Consider the following 27,138-nt stretch of genomic DNA (forward strand, 5'->3'; position numbering starts at 1 on the left):
CCTAAACTAGAGGACAGGGCGTTGACCAAATGAGGGGAGCCAAATAAAATGACTTCAGTCTTGTTCTCATTTAACTGAAGAAACTTATCACCCATCCAGCTTTTGATGTCGTTTACGCAAGCAAGCAAGCCGAATAAGGACTTGGACCCAGGTTTAATTGACATCTACAATTGGGTATCATCCGCATAAATGTGATATGGGACCTTGTGAAACTCAAAAATGTAACGAAGAGGGAGCATATATAAAGCAAACAAAATTGGACCCAAGATGGAGCCCTGCGGTAACCCACCAGTAACCAAAACAGGTGATGAATGAGACTGACCTAACTCGACAGAGAAACTCCTCGCAGTAAAATAGGATTCAAACCACTCTAAGGCTGAATCACAGATATTCAGATATTAACCTGTTTAAAAGAATGCCGTGAACTACTGTATCGAATGCCGCACTTAAGTCCAACAGTACCAAGACTGCACAATTTCCAGAATCCACAAATAATAACAAGTCGTTTATCACTCTTCACAAGGCCGATTCAGTGCTATGCTTAGATCTAAAGCCTGACTGAAAGGGATCCAATATATTATTCTCAATTAAATAAGGAAATAACTGATTTAATACAACTTTCTCCAATACTTTCGATAAGAATGGCAATTTCGAAATAGGTCTATAATTGTTCAAATCAGCTGGATCTAGATTTACTTTCTTAAGCAGCGGATGAACCACTGCATGTTTAAAATAAGATGGAACTAACCTTGTCTGTAAGGAACTATTGACAACGGAAATAATATTCGGAGCAATTGCCTCCAACACTTCCTTTAATAGCGAGGTTGACATAACGTCAAGAGAGCAAGTGGTTGATCTTAAACTGGACACTATGTTCAACAACTCGCAGTGCGAAATAGGTTGAAAATGTGAAAATTTAGCAGGATTCATAGGTAAATACCAAACCTTCTGAGATGTATTAAATCACAGATTGTTATAAATCCAAGCAATTTTGTTTATGAAAAAGCTGCAAAACTTCTCACACAGCTCCGGGCTATGACCAATACCGATCCCAGGAGGAGGATGTAATACAGAATTTATGGTAGAAAACAAAAACTTTGGAGAATGAGAATTTTGAGAAATCAGGTTAGAAAAATATTTAGACCTTTTCAAGGGCAACTGTCTCTTGAAATTTAACCAAAGAATTTTGCAATAACTGATAAGAGATTTGTAATTTGTCCTTTTTCCATTTTCTTTCTGCCCTTCTACACTCTTTCCTTAGAACACGAGCTTCTCTATTAAACCAAGGCTGTTTCCTGGATTTTTGCTTCCTGACCTTGAGGGGGGCAATTTCATTTAAAATCCCAGTGCATGATATATTAAAACTATCAACCAAACCATCCACATCAGAAAACTGTGCCGTGACACCTGCAGGAAGTTCTGAAAAAACCTTTGTAAACTGTACAGCAGTAGAAGAGTTAATAACTCTAGACAGATATGTAGAAGGCCTGCTCTCGTGTTTTAAAACCACAATAGAACATTCAAATATTATTGGCAGGTGATCAGACAGCCTAGCATCACGTACCTCAATGTTTGTTATAGGAAAACCTGATGACATAACAAGGTCAAGTGTGTGGCCCTGCACATGTGTGGGACGAGAAATAAATTGTGTAAGGCTGAAGGAATCTAAAAGTTGAGTAAACTCTCTTACAAGTGGCTTTTGCGGACAGCACACATGTACATTGAAATCACCGCTTTTATAGCCAAAATAGATAAAAAAATCTGAGAACTCTGTTAAAAGTCCTTATTGGATTTTGGCGCTCTATAAATCAAGGCGCAAAGCAAAGGTTCAGATAAATCTACTTCACAAACTAAAGCCTCAAAACTGGAATAAACATCTACAGGAGAAGGCCTGCATGAAAACCTATTCTTAGAAATCACAGCAACCCCCCCACCCCGACTAAAAGTTCTAGGGCAACTGAGATAATTGCAGTTCATAGGGCAGAGTTCAGACAGAGAAACACGATCCTCTGGTGAAAGCCAAGTTTCAGTAATGAACAGAAAATCCAAGTTATTTGCTGAGAAAAACTCATTCAACAGAAAAGTTTTATTTGTAACCGATCTGGCATTTATCAAGGCCATTTTAAGTGGCATCACGTTCTTTTCCTGTAAAGAGGGGTCATGAAAAACAGTCTTGGATAAGGAACCAAGAAAATCCAAATTTGCACCACACTGTGATTGTTTTCCGACGCGTTGTGGGCCATAAAACAGGTATCGATCCAGGACTGCCAGTAGGAGCTGGACAACTTTACCGTGAACCCCGGTGAACATATCTCGAACGACGATGAATTCCCAACTCAACGCAACGCAAATAAGTGCTTGGCGTCAGGCGAAACCCTTGTCGACAGTTTAAACGCTTGAGTTCTGAAGCAGAATAGTTGACTAACACACTGCTACCAGCCAGTGGTGAAGACATATTAAAGGGGTAACGGACACTATTCCAAGTGATGAACACCCCCAACACAGTCAATAAATTCCAGCCACCAAACAGTGACACAGTCATAATACAATTGCCCCGCAGGGAACACCCACCAGGTTCCGAAACTGATACAAATCCATTGATGGTTTATAATGCTAATCCATATGGCCATGCGTAGTCCTTAAAGATGTTTTATGGCGAAGACGTAGGAACTCTCACCACATCTGCAACTCCACGGTGAGATAGGCTGCGGCGATTCATCCGCTCAAGCAGGTGCCGAGCACGAAAACAAATCCGACGAAAATCGACAGTACACATCCAATCCTTCACTCCTCAAAGTAGCCAAGTGCCTTGTTAGTCTTGAAAAAAACGCAGAGTTTTCCTCAGAGGCAACTTCAATCAAGCGCAATCCATCGGCCACTCAACGAAAATATAATAAAATTGGATAAGTGAGACTTAGCTTGTTTAAAACTAGTTTAGACATAGAATTATATAAATATATAAAAATAAATAAAAACCGGAGAGCAGCGGCAGACATACACGCACAGCGTTCACTCAAACCAGCACACCTCTCCACACTAAGGTTTCAAAAGTTTACAACAACCATTACGAGTTTATGTCATGAACCTTGCATACTTTTAAGAATCCAGCGTTTAGTCGATCGTGATGATTTCTCATTGTCACTGTTATGGACGCAACGCTTTTTATTTAGTTGGATGGCTTTGTGTTGTTTCGAGGCGGTCCGCAACACAAATGTCACCCAGAAGCCTTGTTAAATTCAACCACTTTGAGTTAGCTGAAGTGTTTCCGGGACAAATTGCCAAATGCGTCAGACATTTAAACGACGATTCGTGGGGGTGAAGTCTGATGCTGAGACTAGGTCAAATGTAATTCTTGTGTAGGTGGTACATGGGCTATGCAGATGGAGTGCAACCAGCGTGTGCATAATGCATTACTCTATGCGCGAGCAGAGAGAGACGCGGAGAGTGAGCATGTCACCGTCACCCAAACGTTCTCAAGTATGCAATAAAATGCTGTTAAATCTTCAAATTGCCGTGCACATCTGTATGTGTCAAACACGGTTTACATTCACAGAGTTATTATTTATGTCAGGGGTAATAAACGTGATGCAGTTGTGTTCGGGTTGTGCAGACAAGAGACAAAGGAGATCTTGCGCTTAAAGCACTGGTCAGATATAGTATACTGATACATTCCGCTGTTTACATTTACTTAAATTATCTCAAGCAGTTGTTATATCTGAGCAAGACGTGAGTGGGAATGGCACGCTATGTAGAAAACTTATGCAAGCTGAATAAATGACACTGACAGGTTTTAGTTCACCAGCGGTCACTCTTGGAAGCGCCGTTTATATTTACTATTCTCAAGTAAGCTTATGGTTGGCCCACTGCCGCTCACTGAGCAGTACAGACGCTGAGAAAAGTGCGCCCGTGCTGTCAAGCGACATCTCACGCTCGAGTGCAGCAATGGCGGTGTGAAGTGAACAGTTTTCAAAAATAGAGAGATTGTACTCACCCGACTTCTGCTCCTGCAGTTAATATGAATGCTTCCATATACGAAAACAAAAATATTAACAGTATCAGCAAAATGACATTGAAATTCGAGCTGATAAAAGCGACTGAACAGAACAACTAAATTAATTGCGTCACACGAGATGATTGGTTTAACTTCACAGAACGATATATATATACAGCCATTTTGTGCGAATTCTAGCATGACATGCTGTTTGCCAAATTGGGACGTAATACTGCGATCTTGCGAGCGAGCAGTACCAGCATTGTTGTTTACAGATGCCAGCATCTGAACACTCGTGTCCCGTTAGCACTGGGCTAGCATGCAGGCAGCAATCGCATCATGGAGCGAACAAGGTAACGAGCGCATACGTACACGCAGGTGTGTGGAGTAACTCCCAGAATCCGTGGGGAAGATAACTGAACATACAGTATATGTATGTAAGAGTGGAGAAAAAAACCCTGGGAGAGGCCAGACTCAACCGGGAGAGCCAGTTCTCCTCTGGCATATTAAAATAGCACTGCTGCAAATACAGAGAGAATAATTACTGTACACCAGTGTTTCTTAAAGATCGGGTAACATGCTATGTCTTTCATTCTGACTTCTTTACACTGAACGTGCTGGCTTCTCATGCTTAACATGGTCAACTTGTTAAAAAACGAGTTGGATGCATGACGTAGAATTTCTGTGCTTGATACTCTCCTACAGCACTCCAACTTGTTTCTGAAAGTTTTTTATAAGTCTGGATCCCTGTTTCGCAACGGGGATCCTATTCCTTTTATTGGGCCACTCTCCCGGAAAAGCACGGCAAGGCGAAAGGAAGAGCCCGCCATCGCACCAACCGACGAGCAAGGAAGACCCGCTTATCAAAATTGGCTGCGCTGTGGGCCTGCAGCTGCAGCTCGTTACTCTTGTGATAGTGAGAGAAGTTGAGGTGTGTTTGTTTGTTCACTGCATTTGGGTGATGAATGTTATATAAACTGTGGATATAACGCTGGATTTGGAGATCGTTTGAAACTGATAGATGAAGCGGTCCCAGCGCTAAAAGATGCCGGACATGAACTGCACATGGTAAGTCAAACTAAGTCATATGTCTGTGTTTTGACTGGCCAATTGGAATAATATCACCATATTTTCCAGAGAGTAAAAATACGACAATAAAAATTGTTTTCAGATGCAGTGTACGTTATTTAGAGCAATAATATGACATTAAATCAATCTGGGGTGCGTGTCCCGACATAACTCACTGGTTAACCACCATAGTACGATGCATCGTTGGGGAAATTAACGTTGTACTTACGACTGTTTCCCGAAAGAGATGAATAGTTTGAACCAAGTTGGTTCAACAATCTAGTTGATGACGCCACACATCGAATTAATGTCAAATTCTTGCTGTAAATAACATACATTGCTTTTAAGGACTACTTTTGTTATTCTATTTTGTTATCTGTTGTTTTATTTCAGGATATTTAATTCATTTTTAAGTGTCCTCCTACGTCATTCTGCCCAGGGATTCCCCGGGGTCCTAGACCTGCGTGGCCATGCGCATGCATACTGTTCAAACAACAGCGCTTCTATTTTCTTGACAAACTAAAAGATGTAAAATTGAATGTGTAATGTATATATCTAGAATGATGGATATGGAATGCACTGCGTGTTGCTTGCTTACTTTGATCAAAAGCTTGGTGCATGTAAGTCTTCATGTCATAATAATAAGGAATGATGCTTCTAACCACAGCTGTAGACCTGTAGTTCCAACCACGTACTTTGCGATGCTGCTTGCGAATGATTGTTGGAACGATGGTTTTGGGAAACACTTAAATCCTTGAACTATGCTGGTACGACGGAATTTGCGACCATAGTTGGCTAATGATGCTTTTGGGAAATGCACCCCTGAACAGGTCAATTAAAAGACGGAATTACTCCACCACCTATGTGACGGCATCAACTATATTGTTGAACCAACATGGTTCAAACGACAGATGAGCGACAAAGTTACTATTGTTTTTAACAATGCATCGTACTATGGTGGTTAACCAGAAGAAATTTAGGAAATAAATATCTTAGATGCTTAATTTTGGAGCTTATAACAAATGTATTAAATTGATTATGAATGTATTATTTCTGATTTGGTACTCGGGGTAAATTAAGGTGGATGAGACGTTAAAAGTGACTTTTTTATTGATTGAAAAATATCCTATGATTCTCTTTGTACTTTATTTATTAGCGAAGCCACTAATACTGTCTCTAAGCTCATTATATAAGGTTTACCTCCTGTAAATTTTTTATTTTATTTTAGTTTTATATCTACTATTTTAGTTAATTATCTTTTGTAGTACAATACACATGCTTCCTATACTGATTGTATGCTTCATTTATTTTGTTTATTGCCTTGCACTGTATTGCCATGCTCTTTATTTTGTTACATTAATAAAACTTTGTTCTCTTATTCCCTAAAGTTAAAACACGTTGAAAAACACGTTGAAAAGCTGTGCCTGGATTTCAGGTACTGAAACTGGAATCGTCATGTGATCTAGACGTTCTGTCATCTCTATCCATAGTTTTCAGTCACGTGACCTAGTAGGGTGGCTGGCAGCTGCTTACATTGAGCTCTTCAGAGACACGATACAAGCCGGTGAATCTTCCTTCTGTTTCAAGCCATGAAATGAAAACTCAGTTATGAACATCAAGTACAAGTTTTGTGCACTTTTGATCCATTACGGCACCTGCCGCTGTATTTTCGTCACTAAAAATCATCAGATTCCTTTCAAAGCTCCACTTCTGTGATGTTTACATATATTTTGTGGAGAATCCCTCACTTTATACTACCACCAGGATTATATTAATACTAATATTCTATTGTATTGTATTACATTATATTATATTATAATAAATATCAATAAAGTTCAGTCGGAAAACAAAAGTTTAATACTCTTAGGCCCGGTTTCACAGACAAGGCTAATCTTAAACCAGGACTATGCCTTAGTTAAATTAGGATATTTAAATTGCTTTAATTAAAATGCTTTAGATAAAATATTCACTGGTGTGCATCTTGAGACAGAACAATGGCAATGACATGTTTTATGACATGTCAGAGCAATATATTATGTTAAGACTGCTCAAACTTTCAGTTTGGTCTGGGACTAGTCTTAAGCATTGTCTGTAAAACCGGGCATTAGTATTATATAATGGTCAAATAAAGGTGCAAAAAGATTTGCAAATCATTGCATTTTCAGTTTATTTATTACGTCTAACACTGCATTCCAGAACTTTAGTTAACAATTATTATTATTATTATTATTATTATAGTTTGTTTACCATATTCAGAGTCACATCACATCCTGAATATATAATGTACTTCAAATGCATATTGCAGACTATCGAATTGCTTTTGGCAGAAGTACACATCATTTTTTTTCCAGAAATGATGATTTCACGATAAATATTTTTTAGTGCAGTGAGAGCATTTTGGTTGATGTTGGACATAGCAAAAATGGGGCGGGCTTTGCGAAGGGTCAATTGGTTGCCTCGTCCTTGATAACAAAATTTAGGCAAGAAAATTTCGTAAATATGATTTATAGCTAAAAATACAATTATCGATATATCCAGTTTTTACATGAGATTACCTTTGATGAATTGTTCGCGGCAAATACGAGTGTACATTGACAGCTGCCATCAGGGGTGAAACTGCACATTTGCTGGGTATGCGAGATCAGTTTTGGCGCCCCCCCCAACCCAATATAGAACACACACAACAAATCAAAAATCCGTAAACAAGTAATGTCTTATGTTTGGAGTCCTTCTAGTTAAATAATGTATAGTTAACAATCAGATTTGCATCTATAACAGAACCATAAATGTTTCCAGTGTAACAGATATACAATTTTGAAGAGATAAATAACACATCTGAAAACTAAAAAAAAACAATGAAGTGAAAAGTACATAAAGTTTATGAATTGCATGTTCGTATATGTCATTTTTTGTTTCTATCTTGTTTACATATATTTCATGCATCTACACCAATAGGAACAGAAGCTGAAAAAGCTGCTCCCAATGAAACATTCTTAATTGTTACGTTTTCATCACAAGCAGGTCAATCACTTATGAATAATTAAATGATATCTGGATAAGGTAATTTACTTGCCTTACCTTAGTGAGTGTGTTCGAATTTGTGCGTCGAACATATAAAATATCGCAAAAGTGATTTGAGAAGAGTTCATAAGAACGGCTCTCGCGGGACTTCGTGGTTATACTTCGATCAGTTTGCGCAGCGCTGTGTTAAGTCAAAAACGCCTATAGCTGTGTCCCAATTCGGGGCTGCGTCCTCTGAAGGCTGCATTTTAAGACCGATTGCATCACAGCAGCAGAGCGACTGAGGCTGGTAAGGCTGTCCCGATTCGAAGATCGCTTTAAATGCAGTCTCAAAATGCGACCAAAATTCCACAGGTTTTTAAGGATAGAACGAATGTATCCTTCACAGCCTCGGCTATCCCGAGATTCATTGTGCGCCGGTAACGGCTGGAAATTTTTAAATAACCTTTGTAAACTTTAGTTAAATAAAAGTATGTAATTCGCAAAAATGGTCACTGTCAGTGTTTTAATATTATATATGATGTTGTTCATTAACATTTATGGTGCATTATTGTGTTTTACTGTACATTTCTGTTGGGCTGTTTTAATCTACATCATCATTTTTCTGGCTCCCTATTTGCTTAAAAAAGTCAGAAACGTCTCTGCTGTGTCCCGCTGTTGTCACCAGGCAACAGGAGCAGCAGGTGACGCAATGCTAGACCGTCTCATTTCAGTTCGCTTCTTGGACTTTTGAGGCTGCGTGCTTTGACACAAGCTAGCTGCATCTCATTTCGAAGTCTGCGTCCTCCAGAGGTCGCATTTGTTGGTGGCATACGCGATCTAGATAATTATTCAAGATTTTATTTAGGGCTGTCAACGTTTACGCAAATGGGTCAGATGTTGACGGAAGAGATGTTTTTTTAGCCGATTCTTAAAGACCGCTACAGAAACCGCTGATGAGTGATTATTTCCCTTTGTGGGACGGCACCACAAGACACTGTTCGATTTCAGAGTGCAGGGATCAGACGGGTACATAAGTCTGAATTAACGAGTGAAGATATGGGGGTGCCGAACCAGTGGAGGATTTGTAGGCCAAGAGCAGAGATTTGAATTGGATGCGAGCGACTATAGGGAGCCAGTGCAACCTAACGAAGAGAGGAGTGACGTGTGCTCTCTTCGGCTCGTTGAAGACCACTCTTGCCGCTGCATTCTGAATCATCTGAAGAGGTCTGGCCGTACAAGCTGGAAGACCAGCCAGTAGAGCATCGCAATAGTCCAGTCTGGACAGGACAAGAACTTTAGTAGCATGCTCAGACAGGAAAGGTCTAATTCTCCTAATATTGTAGAGGATGAATCTACAGGACCGGGTGGTGCTGGCAACATGATCAGTAAAGTTCAGCTGATCATCAATTACCACTCCCAGGTTTCTGGCCGTTCTGGAAGGAGTAATGGTTGATGAACTTAGTTGGATGGAAAGGTCGTGCTGAGTTTTCTGGTCGGCTGGGATCACGAGCAGTTCAGTTTTTGCAAGGTTCAGCTGCAGGTGATGGTCCTTCATCCAGAGTGATATGTCATTCAGGCATGCCGAGATGCGCTCAGAAACCGTCGGATCATTAGGCTGAAATGACAGGTGGAGCTGTGTGTCATCTGCATAGCAGTGATAGGAAAAGCCATGTTTCCGAATGACAGAGCCTAGGAACGTGGCGTATATGGAGAAGAGCAGCAGTCCAAGAACCAAGCTCTGGTGTACCCCTGTACTGAGATGCTGGGACTCAGAGACCTCACCTCTCCAGGATACTCTGAATAACCAGAACCACTGTAGCGCTGCTCCACAGACACCCATAGTCTTGAGGGTCGACAGGAGGATGTGGTGGTTAACGGTGTCAAAGGCAGCAGACAGATCCAGTAGGATAAGTACAGATGATTTAGAGGCCGCCCTTACCAGTCTCAGGGCTTCGATGACAGAGAGCAGTGCAGTCTCAGTGGAATGACTGCTTTTGAAACCAGACTGGTTGCAGTCCAAGAGGTCAGCTACCACACGCTCAAGGGTTTTTATGAGAGACACTGGTCTGTAGTTTCCTAGCAGTGCAGGATCAAGGGTGGGATCCTTCAGTAGCAGGGTTATACAGGCCTCCTTAAAAGCCGAGGGAAATGTACCAGTGGTGAGAGAAGAGTTGATGATATGGGTCAGAGCGGGGACAACCGATGGAGAGATGGCCTTAAGTAGATGGGTTGGAACAGGATCTAGTGGGCAGGTAGTCGGGTGGTTAGATGTAATGACCTTGGAAACGTCAGCTTCAGACAGGAGAGAGAAAGAGGGGAGCGAGCAGGCTTCGGGACTTTGTGCATGTTCAGGCGGTGGCGCAGTGAACTGACTGCTGATGATTGTAGTTTTCTCTACAAAGAAAGATGCAAAATTGTTTGCCATTAAGTCCGATGAAGGTGGGGGGTAGGCGGGCAAAGAAGAGCAAATAAGGTTTTGAAGAGGGTACGAGGGTCAGGCAAGCTGTCGATTTTTGAGTGGTAGTACTGAGTTTTGGCAGAGGTGACATCAGCGGAGAAAGAAGAGAGGAGAGACTGATAGAGACAGATGTCAGCAGGATCATTTGATTTTCGCAGCTTCCTCTCAGCAGATCTGAGCTTGGCGCGATGCTCTCTGAGAACATCGGATAACCAGGGGGCAGATGTGCTAGCGTGGGCTGGTCTAGATGTAAGAGGGCATAAACTGTCCAAGCAGGATGTTAGAGTGGAGCATAGAGTGTCGGTGGCACTGTTTGTAATCAGTAGAGAGAGCTGTTCAGGGGGAGGGAGCATGGAGGAGACCTCTGAGGATAAGCGGGAGGGAGAAAGTGTGCGTAGGTTGCGTCGGAATGCGACCAGTGGGGAAGGGTGTGTTGCATCTGGTGATGAATCTTGAATTAAGGTTTACCTTTTTCTCAGTCACTCAATTCAAGATTATTTTTCTTACCCCATTGGCAGATTTTTTTGCTTGTTTTAAGCACAAATTCGCTGAAATTTCATATTTTCTGACTAAAAACAAGACTTATTTTCTTAGGTCAGTTTGCTCATCAAGAAAATGTTTCGTGACAGAAGACTACACCTGTCAATCTGACCTCTAGATCCGTCTGTCTATATACATTATATTATATATACTATATATACAATATACAGCTATTTCCTCTGTCCGCATGTTTGTGTATATGTTCATACTTTTTCTTTATACATATTCTGTCTATTTTTATGCATATGATGTAGCCTGGAACATACATAATAATTTTGTATCAGGACTTCAGATCATATTCACTTTATAAAACTGTTAGTACAACTGTTAGTGTTAATTGTATCAAGTTTCTGGAGTTGTTTTTCAGAAACAACAATATTAGCACAAGTTTGGGTTGAGTTGTGCTGGGAAACAGATCAGAGAGAAGGATTATAATGTATAATTTCACATAGTCTATGACTTGTTTACTGGAGAGCTTTTGAGGCACTGTGACCTTTGTAAAACTGCTTTAAAACATGTATACAAGAAAAACACTATACAAATACATTGATTGAAACAGTACTGTATATGTAGAAATCTACAAAAGTTAATAAACCCCCATACAAGTCATCTTAGGGGATGCGTCTTCTCACAAACAATGTAATCCTTTCCTAATGTTTAAAGTCACCATCATCATCATCTAAACCATCTGCATTTTAAATGTAGGCAAAAACAAGCTAAAGGTAAAAGATTTTACCCATTTTTTCTGATCAGAAAATTATCTTAACCAGACTCAAAGTCTATAATATTCCTAATTCTGACAATGCAACTGCAAAAAATGAAGATTTATACTAGAGCAGTTGTGGCCTAATGGTTAGAGAGTCGGACTCGTGACCAGAAGGTTGCAGGTTGGATTCTCAGGGCCGGCGGGTAACAACTGAGGTGCCCCTTGAGCAAGGCACCTGACCCCTACTTGCTCCCCGGGCGCTGCAGTGATAGCTGCCCACTGCTCCGGGGGTACGTGTTTTCACCACTTGCTGTGCGTGTGTTCACTACTCTCTGGATGGGTTAAATGCAGAGGTCACATTTCGTTGCCTTGTACTTGTACATGTGCAATGACAATAAAGTTGAATCTAATCTAATCTATATGTTTAGGGATTGCCACCCCTCATTGTGCTCTTGTCCCCATTTATAAAATCCTGGACATGCTGTTACATGCCCCTGGTAAGGTGGGACATTCTCCACTGAAGCTCTGAGCATTTGACCAGTCAATTTGACTGTAAAGCTGAAACTCACGAATATGAGAAGGGACGAAAAATCCCAACTTGACCAATCAGAGCGTATTGGAAGGAGGGACTTTATAGAAACAGGAAAAAATCTGATCGTTTTGTGAGAATAGAGATGAATAAAAATAATGTGTTAAAATAAAAAATAGTAAAAATAACTAACCATTATGAATGTGACAAAAATCACATAAGTCAGATTGAACACCTGTTAAAGAACACCACAAAAACACAATAAAGATCTCATAAGTGCGTTCTACTGTTTTCAGTTTCAGAAGATAAAGAGCCTGACAACCAACTTATATACATGGTAGTGGGAGACTTATCCTGCGTCCCAATTCGCCTACTTATACTATGCCCTTAAAGTATGTACTGTTTTTGTTATGGAAAATTATTCTTTTTGTGCGTAGCAAAACAGTATGCATGCACTGGGACATACTAACACAAAACAGAAGTGGCTGCTGTTGCCTAGACCAGTGGTTCCCATACCTGTTCCTGGGGACCCACTGCTCTCCACATTTAGGCTGCGTCCGAAAGCTTATTCAGCTGACTTGTTGCCTTGCTACCCAATCAGGCAATGACTTAGGAGGCACATGAAGGCAACTCTGAGAAACGGATTCAGACAGGCTTTATATACAATGAAACTGAGACAGCTTCGTCAGGCCAAAGAAGATGCTTACAGAAGTGGGGACAAAGTCTTGTATAATCAGGCCAAAAACACACTGACAAAGGAGATAAGAGCAGCTAAGAGAAGCTACTCTGAAAAGCTGAAGAACCAGTTTTCAGCCAACGACCCTGCATCAGTGTGGAAAGGCCTGAAAGACATTACCAACTACAAGCCATCATCCCCTCAGTCTATGGGTAATCAACGACTGGCTGACGACCTGAACGACTTCTATTGTCGTTTTGAAATGCAGAGTCTCACCCTTCACACCCGCCCTGACCCTATCTCTGCTATACCATTAACACCTCCTCTTGACATTCAACCTGCACTTAAGATCTGCGAAGAGGATGTTTGCCAGCTTTTCCGCAAACAAAAGATCAGAAAAGCACCAGGCCCAGACAATGTCTCACCCTCCTGCCTGAAAGTCTGTGCGGAGCAGCTGTCGCCCATCTTCACTAATATTTTTAACAGATCTTTGGAGCAGTGTGAAGTCCCTTCATGCTTCAAACGCTCCACCATCATCCCTGTACAGAAGAAACCCAAAATATCTGGACTTAATGACTACAGGCCTGTTGCTTTAACATCTGTGGTCATGAAGTCATTTGAGAGACTTGTACTGGCCCACCTGAAGGACATCACCAGACCACTTCTTGATCCCCTCCAGTTTGCTTACCGAGCAAACAGGTCTGTGGACGATGCAGTAAACATGGGACTGCATTACATCCTACAACACCTAGACAGACCAGGGACTTACGTCAGGATCCTGTTTGTAGACTTCAGCTCGGCCTTCAACACCATAATCCCAGACCTCCTCCTGCCCAAGCTTACCCAGCTCTCTGTGCCAACCTCTACCTGTCAGTGGATTATTAACTTCCTGTCGAACAGGCAGCAGCTAGTGAGGTTGGGAAAATTTAAATCCAGCACATGTACCATCAGCACCGGAGCTCCTCAAGGATGTGTTCTTTCTCCACTGCTATATTCACTCTACACAAACGAATGCACCTCTACAGACCCTTCTGTCAAACTCCTGAAGTTTGCAGATGACACCACAGTCATTGGCCTTATTCAAGATGGTGATGAATCTGCCTACAGAAAGGAGGTTGCTCAGCTGGCTGCCTGGTGTAGTCAAAACAACCTAGAGCTGAATGCATTCAAGACAGTGGAGATGATAGTGGATTTCAGAAGGAACCCTCCATCACTTCCTCCCCTCACCATCCTGGACAGCACTGTGGATACTGTGGAGTCATTCAGGTTCCTGGGCTCCACCATCTCTCAGGACCTGAAGTGGGAGTCCCACATAGACTCCATTGTAAAGAAGGCCCAGCAGAGGTTATACTTCCTCCGTCAATTGAGGAAGTTCAACCTACCACAGGAGCTACTGACCCAGTTCTACTCAGTGGTCATCGAATCTGTTCTGTGCACTTCAATTACTGTTTGGTATGGCTCGGCCACCAAATCAGACCTACGAAGACTACAACGGACAGTTCGTAGTGCTGAGAAAATTATTGGTGCTCCTCTGCCCACACTTCAGGACCTGTACGATTCCAGAGTGAAAAACAGGGCAAGAAAAATCATCATTGACTCCACACACCCAGCACACAAACTCTTTGATCTGCTGCCCTCTGGCCGGCGCTTTAGAGCACCAAACACCAGGACTTCCAGACACAGAAGCAGCTTCTTCCCCCAGGCAATCTCCCTCCTAAACAGATAACTGCTCCTTAAGAGCAATATTCCACTTCCACTACTCCTATAGTGTGCACTACTGTGCCTTATTATATCTACATCTTATGTATACATGTATATAACACTACCTCTACTTACTAAATTATCCATTTGCACAAGTGAACGTGCATATAAGGAGTTACATTATTCTACTATATACTACCCTGTACAATGTCTCTTATATGTTATTATCCCCCATTTTCTGTAAAATAGTCTTTATTTTATATATGCACAATTTAGAATATTTTAGACTGTAAATCGTATTATATTGTATTGTCATTGTGTTAAATGTCTGTACTAGAAGCTTCCAACACCAAAGAAAATTCCTTGTGTGTGCAAGCACACTTGGCAATAAAGCTCTTCTGATTCTGATTCTGATTCTGATTATAGGCAGCGTAACATAATTCTATTTGAATCCTAAACAGAGAGCATCTTTGCAATTACTAATCACATATTTAAAAACCTCAATACTCATTTTTTGCTAGAAATGCAATCAAAAGTTATTGAAAGTAAAAAATAAACTTAAATATCTGCAAAACTGTGCTCCAACCGGCTTCTTGGCCGCCATTTTATTTTTCTTTCAAGCTTGATCCTGTTCGACCAATCACCTTCGTTACACGCGCACACAGATAGCACTGTGGGACATTGAAGGCAGTGAAGGATACATCTATGCTGCCTTCAAAAATCGATCAGATGAAACTATCTCAGGAGACAGAAAGTAAAGCAAACATTGTATTCGGACGTGCCTTGATGCATTCCGGGCTTGAAATGCTGCCTCCGAAGGCCTCGATTCACCTTGGGCCGCCACTCTGGCTGGTCTCTGGACCAGCATCAAGCTTCTCCTGCTCCTGGCTTTCCCCTGGCTCCTCTCACCCTCCACGCCCCCATGGGCTTATGACCGGACTCATTTTTGTTTTTGACCCTCCAGAACGCCCACCCTCCTCTGTCGGACTGTCCTTGTCAGTGCGAGGACGCGCCGTTCTGGAGGGGCCGAGCTGTCACAGTTCTGTTCTGTTTTGGTTTAGTTCTTTGTTCTTGTTTTGCCTGTGTTCCCTCATCTGTTTCCTTTGTAGTTAATTAGTTCACACCTGTTTCTGTTTCCCTTGATTATGTTTCCCCGTGTTTTTAAACCCTGTGTTATCCTTTGTCGGCTATTGTTTATGGTTTTGTGTGGTTCTGTTTTGTACTCCTGTGGATTTTTTAAAGATACCCTTTTTGGATTCTACTCCGTTGTCGTGTGCTATTATACCCACTACACGTGACAGTTCCATTCAGACGGGCTCATCTCTATGCCCTACTCCCTTCGAAGAGTAATAGCCTTTAACTTTTACTTTTTTAAATTCTTCAATGTGAACACATTGAAATGACGCGCGTCCCCAAACTAATGAAGATGCTCTCTGTATTTGCTGGTGTTTTTTCTATTTGCATGTGTTTTCTTCCATTGCAGTGCTGTGACAGCTAGCGGCCAACGTCATTTTCAGTAAAAAATCTTTAAAATAAAAAAGGTGCAGATCAGTCTATTCAAAATGATTTAAACTAAATCAAGGAAAGAATTCACACTCACTTACCCACTTAACACAACAATGAAGTCCATTACATTCCAGCCATTTCTGAGATAGGAGCCCTTATGGAAAACAAAACCAAGTGCCACCAGCTTGATACCAGCCTCAAAACAGAAGATTCCAATGAAATAGGGCTCTGTCTTCTCCTAATGGAGCCAATGATAAAGAAATAATTAGCTAATTTGAATATGGATGATTTTCATATCATATGCAGCTACAAAGGGCTAAATGTCGAATTTCATTGTCATTAATCAATCAATCAATTTGAATTTTTATAGCTGATTTGTGTGTTTCAACATATCTGTAAACTAAACAGACTCGAACAATCAAATAACACACACGCATTTCTATTGTTGTATTACTGTATATAAAGTTATACATAGCATTCTTCCTCATACATTATACATATAATTATGTTAAAAATGTCTGTTATGTATATGTTTTATGATTAAGCCTTTTTCTTACCAGCCGTTTTGACATTGGTGTCTTGTCCTCACCGGGAAGATGCTGTTCCAGGGCTAAGACAATGCAGTTGGCTATAATGGTGGCCAAGATCATATACTCAAATGGAGTAATAGCAGAAGGGTCAAGGTAAATATTATTTTTGTTGGGTACATGAGGACAAAAGATAATTCAACACTTTCCATTTATTAACTTCCAGCCATTCTTGAACATTCTTGCTCATTTCTTTGGCTGTCGGTCCTAACTAGAATTTAATTCAGTATGCTCTTCGTGTCTTACACACCCGCTTATACTTACACTTTCCAAAATGTTCTTACTGATGTTGCTACATATATTTATATGTGAATTTCTGGGTGCTCTAAGTATAAGGAACATGGCTCGCTCTATGATTTGAGACTAGAGATATGAGAACAAAGTTATTTCACCCTACCTCAGCAGCCATGACTGCAGAACACCAAATAAGCACTAAATGAGAATCGACCTTACATGCTTAATTTTGAAATTCAAGGTATAATCATCTGTCCAGAATTCTGAGACTGCAGTGAATGTGCAGTGAAGGACTGTAATGTGATAGGAGCTCAGTCAGATACTGAGGAGCTAAGCCATTCAGGGCCTTCTATATAATCAAGAAGATTTTAAAATGGATACAGTGCTTAATGCGCAACCGATGCAAATCCACACTTTTTCTGTATTCGATTCTTGTCTAATTACGTTAAGCGCAGTGTTGTTGCTAGGAAACACGGTTTTGTTTACTACTGTCATGTCACGTGTTGAAGTCGTGTTTGTTCTCGTTCAGTGTTGTGCTAGTTTCACGCGTTTGTTGTGTGAAATGGTAAGGCATGTCCAAAGCCAGGTACAGTAATAAAAAAGTGCACTCAGTCCAGTCAATAGGCAGTGTAGCAGCAAGTCTGCAGAGTATACTTGTGTGACTCCAACGAGCAAGGACACCGACAAGGCACTTGAGTATTGCACTTGAATTATTCAACTTTTCAATTTTTCTTTTTAACTTTCCTGTTCTTTACTATTGACTATGTGTCTGTAAATCCAATCGGTCACTACAACTCGTAAATCACGTCTCACGTTGTAGGCAACTGCGCTCTCTTTCCATGTCCACAACTTCATCATTCATCAGCTTTCCTGTAGCTCAGTGGTTAGAGCATGGTGTTAGCAATGCCAAAGTCATGGGTTCGATCCCAGGGATTGCTCATACTCAGAAACAAGTGTAATGTAAGTCTCTTTGGATAAAAGCGTCTGCCAAATGCGTAAATTTACTTATGGAATTGCCAATATGTTGTAAACCAGCAGATTTCATTAGCTATTGCTAATCATTCTGATCTTAATCTTCTAGCCCTTACTGAAACCTGGATCAAACCAGATGACAATGCCACATCAGCTGCCCTCTCCAATAATTACATTTTCACACACGTCCCTCGCACAGCAGGAAGGGGTGGAGGAACTGGACTGCTTAACTGACCTCAACCTGACTTCCCTAGACACAACGCACGCTTCCCCACTGGTCACCTTTAGGCATTACCTACACTCACTCTTTCCCCTCAAGCTTATCCTCTGTGGTTTCATCCACGCTCCCTCCCCCTAATCAGCTCTCATTACTGGATTTAAACAGTGCTACTACTTCACTCTAACATGCTGCTTAGACAGCTTATGCCCACTCCTATCTAGAACCGCCTGTGCACACACCCGCTGATTATCAGGTTATCCGTCCCTGGTTATCCGTGAGCATCGCTCCAGGCTAAGGGCTGCTGAGAGCAAATAAAAAGACCTTAGTCTTTATCAGTCTCTCCTCTCTTCATTCTCCAATGATGTCTCCACTGCAAGAACACTATTCTACTACTGTAAAATCAACAACTCACCTGACCTTCCTACTCTTTTTAAAACCTTTTTAAAAACTTCTCCACTCTTCTTTGTCTGCCTGCTCCCCACCTTTGTCAGCTTTAACCGCTGATGATTTTGCTTTGTTTTATTGTGAATAAAACTACAGCCAGCAGCAGTCGTTTCTCTACACTGCCTCCACATGAACCCGTTAACTCTTCTCTCATCGCTGGTACATTTCGCACAGCTTTTAATACAGCCTGTATACACTCACACTAAAGAAACCTACACTTATTCCTGTACTTCTAGAAAACTACAGGCCAGCATCTCTTCTCCCATACATTGCTAAGACTCTTAGGGGCGGTTTCCCGAACAGGGAAAAAAATACTGTGTGCATGTTGAGACAAATTGATATATTTTAAGATATGCCAGTGCAAGTTGTTTTAGATCAAGACACCTCTGACATTTAAGCCCTGTCTAGGACACCACCCCTTAAGCACCCCTTAAGCAACTCTCCTCCTTCCTTACACAGAATAACCTCCTGGACAGAAACCAATCTGGATGTCAAAATCGGTCGTTCAATGAGCCGTTCAAAATCATATGTACTCATCCTACTGGATCTGTCTGCTGCTTTTGACACCACAAATCAGCATATCCTCCATTGGAGCGTAATTCCGGAGACTCCGGAGTCTCCGGAATTGCGCTCCAATGGTTTAAGTCTGACCTCTCAGGTAGGTCTTTTAGTGTATCCTAGAGGGGTGAGGTCTCTGAGCCTCAACATCTCACTACTGGGGTACGTCAAGGCTCAGTGCACGGACCATTGCTCTTTTCCACATATGTATTTATATATATACAGTATCTCACAGAAGTGAGTACACCCCTCACATTTTTGTAAATATTTTATCATATCTTTTCATGTGACAACACTGAAGAAATGACACTTTGCTACAATGTAAAGTAGTGAGTGTACAGCTTGTATAACAGTGTAAATTTGCTGCCCCCTCAAAATAACTCAACACACAGCCATTAATGTCTAAACCGCTGGCAACAAAAGTGAGTACACCCCTAAGTGAAAATGTCCAAATTGGGCCCAATTAGCAATTTTCCCTCCCCGGTGTCATGTGATTCTTTAGTGTTACAAGGTCTCAGGTGTGAATGGGGAGAAGTTGGTGTTAGGGCTGGGCGATATTGACCAAAATTCATATCTCTGTATTTTTTTGATGAAAGGCGATATCCGATATGTATATCGATATTTTATACAAAGTGGAATAAATGTTTACTAGCAAGTCAAAGCCTCATGTGAGATGTCACAATCAAATTTATTAAAATGACTTGTGAAAAGAAATTCAATGACAGGGTTTTTTTCCATATTTGAAAACATACACAGGGTTTTTCCTGGCTCAAAATGAGGCGGAGGTGGTGCCATCCTGATCTTTTACACACACGTGTAGGCCTACCGTACCTTTAAGTGGCTTAACCAAAGTGACTTTGAGTTTGACATATTAAAAGTTCTAATAAAATTAGATAAAAATGACAATTATTAAGTTATATAAAACATTACTTTTCATGGACATTTTCACTTAGGGGTGTACTCACTTTTTTTACTGCATTTATGCATTTTGTTGTCCTTCTGCTGCTTCTATTGTTTATCTCATTTGTAAGTCACTTTGGATAAAAGCATCTGCTAAATTACTAAATGTAATGTAAATGTGTGCACCCACTGCATAACCCTCTGACGAAGCAACCGGGTACATAATGTTCGACAATTGACAGACGGTAGTTCTTGTTCTTGGCCTTGTCGTATCTCATCCATGATATGCCAGGTGATGGGAGCCACAATGACAGAAGAGGGAATAATGGGTTCTGGGTTGAGATCTGTGGTGGGAGGATCATAGGGGATAAAGTGTAGGCCTTACTGTTTTTTCTGCCTGGACGATACGCGATGGAGGACTGGAATCTGGTGAAGAACAGAGACCAGCAGGCTTAATGTACTCCAAGTTCTTATGATCTGTGATGACTCGAAAGGGGTAAACTGCATCCTCTAGCCAGTGCCTCCATTCCTCGATGGCAGCTGTTATGGATAACAGTTTATTATTGCCCAATAGAAGACACATGGGTTGAGTTTGCCTGGCTGTCTGTGACATTGAAAAAGTACAGCTCCTACGCTGGATGCATTGACCTCTACTACGAAGGGAAGGTTTGGATTAGGGTGTTTTAAGGTAAAACTCTCCTTGAGTTGGGAGAAAGCTCCGGTCTCATCTTCGGTCCACTTGAGTTTGGTTGGTTTCCATCTTAATAGTGACCAGGCTGTAATTTTAAATTAATCAACTGTAGAAAATATCAAAACCAAGAAATCTCTATTCGTCGATAGTAGTGGGTTAAGGTCAGTCCATGACTGCTTGAATTTTAGCGTTACTCCCTGGTAGTTGATTTTGTAACCCAAGATAAGACAGCACAGTTTTAACGTGGTGAATATGTTCTGAATCAGACTTGTCATCAGAATGTCATCAATGTAAGTCGATTACACACTGGTTCAGGAGGTCACAGAATATTTCATTGATAACAGACTGAAACACTGCGGGGGCATTGGCAATGCCAAAGGGCATGATTAGATATTCATAATGGCCCCTAGTAGTGAGAAAGCCCGTTTTCCATTCGTCCCCTTCGCAAATCCTGATAAGATTGTATAAATTTCAAAGAACAAGCTTGGTTTAGACTTTGGCTTCTCAAAGCTGTTTTAGGGCGGCAGGAACCAGAGGTGAAAATCTGAAATAGTCCAACATGTGTTCTGCACAGAGAGAGTAAGTGATTTAGTAGGCAGAGAAAATTGTTCAACACTCAAGCGATGCAAAGTTTTGGTGGTTCGCTGAACCTTGTGAGGGCATTCCATACTGTGGTGGCCTGTTTCTCCAGAGTACAAGCACAAATTTAGTTGCTTTCTGGGAGTTCTTTCCTCTTCAGTAAGATTGGGAAAGCCTAGTTAAATGGGTTGTTGACTTGGATGTGATCTGAGTAAGCTGGCTAGGCATTTCTCAACAGATTGTCTATCTTAATGGCTATGGACACATATTCCGAAAAGGTACAGTTCTCTTCAGACTTCATCGAAACACTGCTTTTAAGGCAACATCATTCTAACCACGCAGAACGATCCTTGCCCCTACAGGATATTCAAACACATCTCGTCATAGTTGAATGATATACGGAACAATTTATAGCTTTACCAGTGAGTAGAGACATCAGAAAAGCACACTTCTTCTCGTCTGAGTCAAATTGATCTTGTTGATGGCTCAAAAAGATCTCCATTTGGCAAACAAAACTTTTACACTGCTCTGCAGACCCTTCAACCTTATCGGTCATTGCTAGGCTTACCGTTCTCGGCGTGGTGGAAGGCAAGGCCAAATGTAGTGTTTCTGAGGAACCACATTATTTGGCAAGGCAATTATATTTGATACTGTATTCATATAATTACATTTTATTTGCCGTTTTTTTTATGAAACCTTGCTACATACTGTATATGGAATAACCTCCCAAGAAACTCTGCTTGGGATGGTGCCTAACAACTCCCCTTAGCTGTTATAAAACCACTGTAAACCATGGCTTCATGGGGGCAATTGCTTTATTACACAAATTGTAATCAAAACTATGGTTAATACACTTTCACTATTGTAAAACCTTGGTTAATTTTCGTGATGAAATATCCATTGTAATTATGACTGTTTTGTCCTTCATTATCCATTGCAGCTGATCATCCTCTTGGCATTTGAAATGCACACACAAAGCATTCTACGTTGCTGTGCTGAAGCCCCTGAATTTAGTGTATGCCCTCTCTCAAATGCTTGGATACTTCTAGACCAGTGGTCTGAAACATCAGTCCTAGAGAGCCGCAATGACATCTGGGACTTCAAGCAGCTTTGGCATGTGCAAGTCTGCATTCGATGCATCCTTGATATCAAAAACACATCCGGGTACTTTCATGTGTTCTCTGTACTTGTGTTCTTGAGTATTGGAACCAGACTTTGATGGTTGATGATGTCGTAGAGCAAGAACACAAGGACGCAAGACCACTAAAGACTGCATATTGAGAAACAGACTTAGATATCCTCAAAATGCTGATTAGTTTACTCAGGTGTGTTTGATTTGGGGCTAAACTCTGAAGGACTGAGGCTCTCTTGGACTGACATGTCCTACCCTTGTTCCTAGCCCCCTCCTTTTGTGCACAGTTGTGCCTGATCTGATGACCCTAATTTCAATGGTTTCAAAGGTGGGCGAGGTCGTAATCCCTGACACTAGCAAGGTGGCCATTCTTGAGCTCCCTGTGCTCCCTAAACTCCCCAGTGCCCTGGGGTCTCATTTATAAAACTTTGCGTCGATTTCATCCTTAAATTTAAGGACGCACGCACAAAAGGAAGATTTTCGGGAACTTTTTCGGATTTATAAAACCATGCGTACGCCAGAACCTGTGCATAATTCCCTCAGACTGTGCGTACATGTATCACCACCCCATCTACTCCCCGACATAACCATATATGGAGCCTACAACATCTAGTTTAACTATGCATAATATAATCTGCATCATTTACAAACGCATATATCTATTCACGTGACGGTACGAGGCATGTGTAAGATATGAGCCAATGGAACGCTCCGCCACCGGATTCTCGCTAGAAATGTTTTATGTACATTAAATAATTATTAGAACACAAGTTCTGCAATTTGTTTAAGAGGAATTACTATGCACCTCGCACTCCTCGCTGTAATTAAAACATTAAAATGTGCAAAATGCCACAGGAAAGTGTTTAAAAGCAGTGCATGCACTAGAAGTATATCTATACTTTTGTTTAACCTTTAGATGTAACTTGATTGCTTAACTCCATTAATAAGAGTGAAATATTGAATCAAATGTGTGTATAAAATAGAAAACAGTTTAAAATTATTCTTATTACTTAGGAAAAAAAATTTAACTCGGTAAAAGCGCAAATAACACTGCTGGATTAATCTTCATGATAACGTGGATCTAACGTATGATATGGAGTGAAATTAATGTGTGTGAGGCATCAATACTTAGAGGCAGCAATCTGACTTCAGTTCACCACCTCCCCATCTGTGTCACCAATTCCCCTTGTCTATTAAATGTCCGTAAGCATGGGTCAGAATTTATGTGCAGGTGCACGCATTTTCCCATCAGGTTCTTCTTTGGCGTAGGAAGTAGCGAAGTCCTCTATGAGGGCATGTTGTAACAGTCACCAGCCAGAGTGCCCTTGTGCTCCACAAGAGAGCACTCTCCACTTCTCCCAGACTAAGCCTTTGCGTTGGACTCGTTAATCATTACATTACGCATTTGGCAGATGCTTGAAAGCGACTCGCATTGTATTGCACTATACATTTGATTTTAAGTATGTGAAATACCTGGGATCGAACCCATGACCTTGGCGTTGCTAGTGCCGTGCTCTAACCACTGAGCCACCGGAAAGCCTATATAACCCGGTTTACTCACTCATTCATTTCTTGGTATTAGTTTTAGTAACAGCTGTTTTTGTATTGTTTGGACTGATCATCTGTGTTTGACCTGTACATGTTTTTAGATTATACCTAGGATTACCCCTTTTAATAAACTGCATTTGGATCCTCACCTCTGTGCCTGTGCTAATCGTAACATGTGTTTTGTGTGTACACAACAGTTATAAATAAGGCCCCAGGTCTCTTGCTCCTCCCTGGACACAATTACTGTCCGCCCTGCTGCCTTTGCAGACCACTTATGGCTCCGCCCTGAAGACACCAGGACCATTTTGCTGTGCCCACCTAGGGATGGCCAGTTTTGAAACCGTTATTTTCAGTGAACCTGTCGATGCGGTTCACCAAATCTGACTGAATCCTTCTAAACAATTTGTGTCTCCACTGAGCACTTAATCACAATTACTTGAATTACTCACTTTCTGGCATGTCTGACAGTCCCTCTGACTCAAAATAAACCACTTAATTATTCAGCTACTCCAACAGAAGTGAACTGAAATAGGGTGAAGAGAGAACTAATGAGAACGAGCAGCTGATACTGAGCGGTTGCAGCAGCTTCAGATCAGCAGTACACTGAACCGAGAGCTGTTTCTTTCAGACCCATCTGATTGAGCGCCGATGATCTGATGATAGTGAGCATGTGTGATTGACCGTGAGGCTACTGAACAGTGTGGACAACTGATGGTATTCTAATGCTAAGTGCGCGCGTGAACCGAGATCTTCAATATATGGAGCAATCAGTTTATTTAATAACATAATACATAATATTGGATTAGGCATGGATCATATAATTTCTGTAAAACGCTGATGAAGATTGTTTTATTCACATCATGTCTTTAAGACTTAAAATATCATAGTTTGCACGTGGAGCTAACGTATGACTGTACTGTATTTGAGTGCTTTAGTTGAAAAAACGTATATGTAAGAAACGTGTCGGATCATGATGATGATGTGTTAACTGACACAAATTATGATTACTGATTTATATATTTGAATGTGCTGAGTGTATTTTCATCCCAGCCGGCCGGGATCATAGACTTGACGCGTTACATCATGGCAAGTGACGTCATTACGTCAGGGCGTAAAAGAATAGATGAACCGGTCGTTTGAACCGGTTCATTTCAAAGAACTGTCCGAAAGATCCGGTTCGCAGAAAAGAACCTAAATTCGCCCACCATTTTCCATGTTATGTCATATGCTCAGACCCGGTTACATGAATCATAATAACAATAGCGTCAGTTCTGCCTTATCAACTAGAGCCTGAGTTAAATAATGAAACAAGTTGGTTTGAAGAACATTTGTACTGTAAGCAAGACGTTAAAGGACGTCTCACAGAAGTATGTTGTGTCAGAATATTGTGTGTGTATTACACAGAATAGCAGATTATAAAGTCCTGAAAGGGAAGGTATTATTAGTGCATATCAATGATTGTTACACACTGGATCCCACCAATAGTTATCTTACAATTTGTACAGTTGACTCTTTAGCATCAGAATAATTTTTTTAGTGCATAAACACACCACGCATGTGCAATGCAAACATGCAGAACATCAAGTTCCAAGTGAAAAACATCCTGGCAAGGGTGCATTTGTGGTCAATGATCTCGCAAAACAGTATCCGTGGCACAAATGCAGTGCCGCGAGCACAGGGCTGTCACTTGAAACAGGCTGTCACCTACAGTCTTCGACCTGTGTGTTACCCTCTTTCTCCTTCTCTGAGAAAAAATTGAAAATATAGCTGCAAGCAGTGATGGCGGAGCACCACTGTGCCACAACTACATGGTGGTGTTCAGAAAACAATGCACGTGTGTTTAATCGCTAAAGTTTTAATCCAAATGACCCATTGCATGCTGTAGATATGGGACTCTTCCTGTTTCCTTTTTTTCTGCCATAAACTTATTGCAACGCTATGGTGACAACATTTGAGATTTCAAAAATCTGCTTGCAATTTAGTTTCTTCTTCTCTACGTCATTGTCTGTGCTTTTTACTGTCTAGGAATAAGGAATTGTTGTGTATGTCAAATTTCATTACAATTTAAGAATACTAAGAGCCTCATAACATTCTAAATACAGCCGTGTTCCAACTCCAGTCCTCAGGTCTGCCCACCCAGAATGTTTTAAATGTCTCTCTATATTAAACACCTGATCCAATGCATCAGTCCCCACTCCGAATGTTAATTGGTATGGTAATTAGTCTCCCCAATTAACACACTAACCAGTGGATGAGTCGAATGGGGTGTTTTACATAGAGACACATCTAAAATATTCTGGGAGGGCGCCGAGGACTAAAGTCTTACTAACTAACTTACTAACTAAGGTATTAAGGTTTTACACATTTCCATGGCAACACGTATTAAGGATATCTCAACAATGATGGCCCCAGCAGCACTGTACCATCTCTACATGGTGGCTCTCAGAACAATGCACGGTGGGCATGTGCATTTAAGTGTTGAAGTCTGATCCAAATCAATTAATTTATACTGTAGATATGAGACACTTCCTGCTTCACTTTTTTGCCATAAACTGCATCACCATGGCATTTGAAATTTTTATTATCTTCCCTTCTTGTGAAAGCTGTTGTCTATGCCTAATGATCTATTGCGCGCCAAAGTTCATGACATTCTAAGAATACCAAGAGCTCAAATATAGTGTAAAGGTTTGACCAGTTACCATGGCAATACTATTTAAGATTTCACAAATTCTTTCACAATTTAATATCAGCTATGTCTCTACATTATTCTGATTAAGACTAGAGTGATTTAGGTAAATAAAAGTGGACGATTTTAAAGTCAGATGTGAGTGACATACGTCATGTTGCTACATCTTGTAACGTTTGTCAGCTGCAGTGCCCTCGTGCTCCACAAAAGGGGACTCTCACCCGGACTGTCAATGTTCACTACATTTCCCATAACCTATTGCCTGGACTCATTTACTACTGATCATTCTCACCTGTGTGTATTTAGCTCATTACCTCTGTCTAAGCCTGGTTCTGTCATTCTGTCATTGCGAAGTCTTGTTTGTGTCAACTGCATTTCTCAACGTGTTGGATTACACTGTTTTTAGAGG

General features: G+C 41.0%; 1 protein-coding gene across 3 annotated transcripts in view; it reads right to left on the reverse strand.

Annotated features, from left to right (window-relative positions):
• cacna1eb (calcium channel, voltage-dependent, R type, alpha 1E subunit b) overlaps positions 1-27,138 on the reverse strand; it is a 225,248-nt gene that overhangs the window by 186,630 nt on the left and 11,480 nt on the right. For all 3 annotated transcript variants that reach the window (XM_057334281.1, XM_057334282.1, XM_057334280.1), the window contains 2 exons: positions 16,736-16,841; positions 16,277-16,416 (listed from right to left, as the gene is read on the reverse strand). In XM_057334281.1, coding sequence (XP_057190264.1) covers positions 16,277-16,416; positions 16,736-16,841 — 246 coding nt within the window. The remainder of the gene's footprint in view (positions 1-16,276; positions 16,417-16,735; positions 16,842-27,138) is intronic.

Source organism: Triplophysa rosa, linkage group LG5, assembly GCF_024868665.1.
Source record: "Triplophysa rosa linkage group LG5, Trosa_1v2, whole genome shotgun sequence".
Lineage (NCBI taxonomy): Eukaryota > Metazoa > Chordata > Actinopteri > Cypriniformes > Nemacheilidae > Triplophysa > Triplophysa rosa.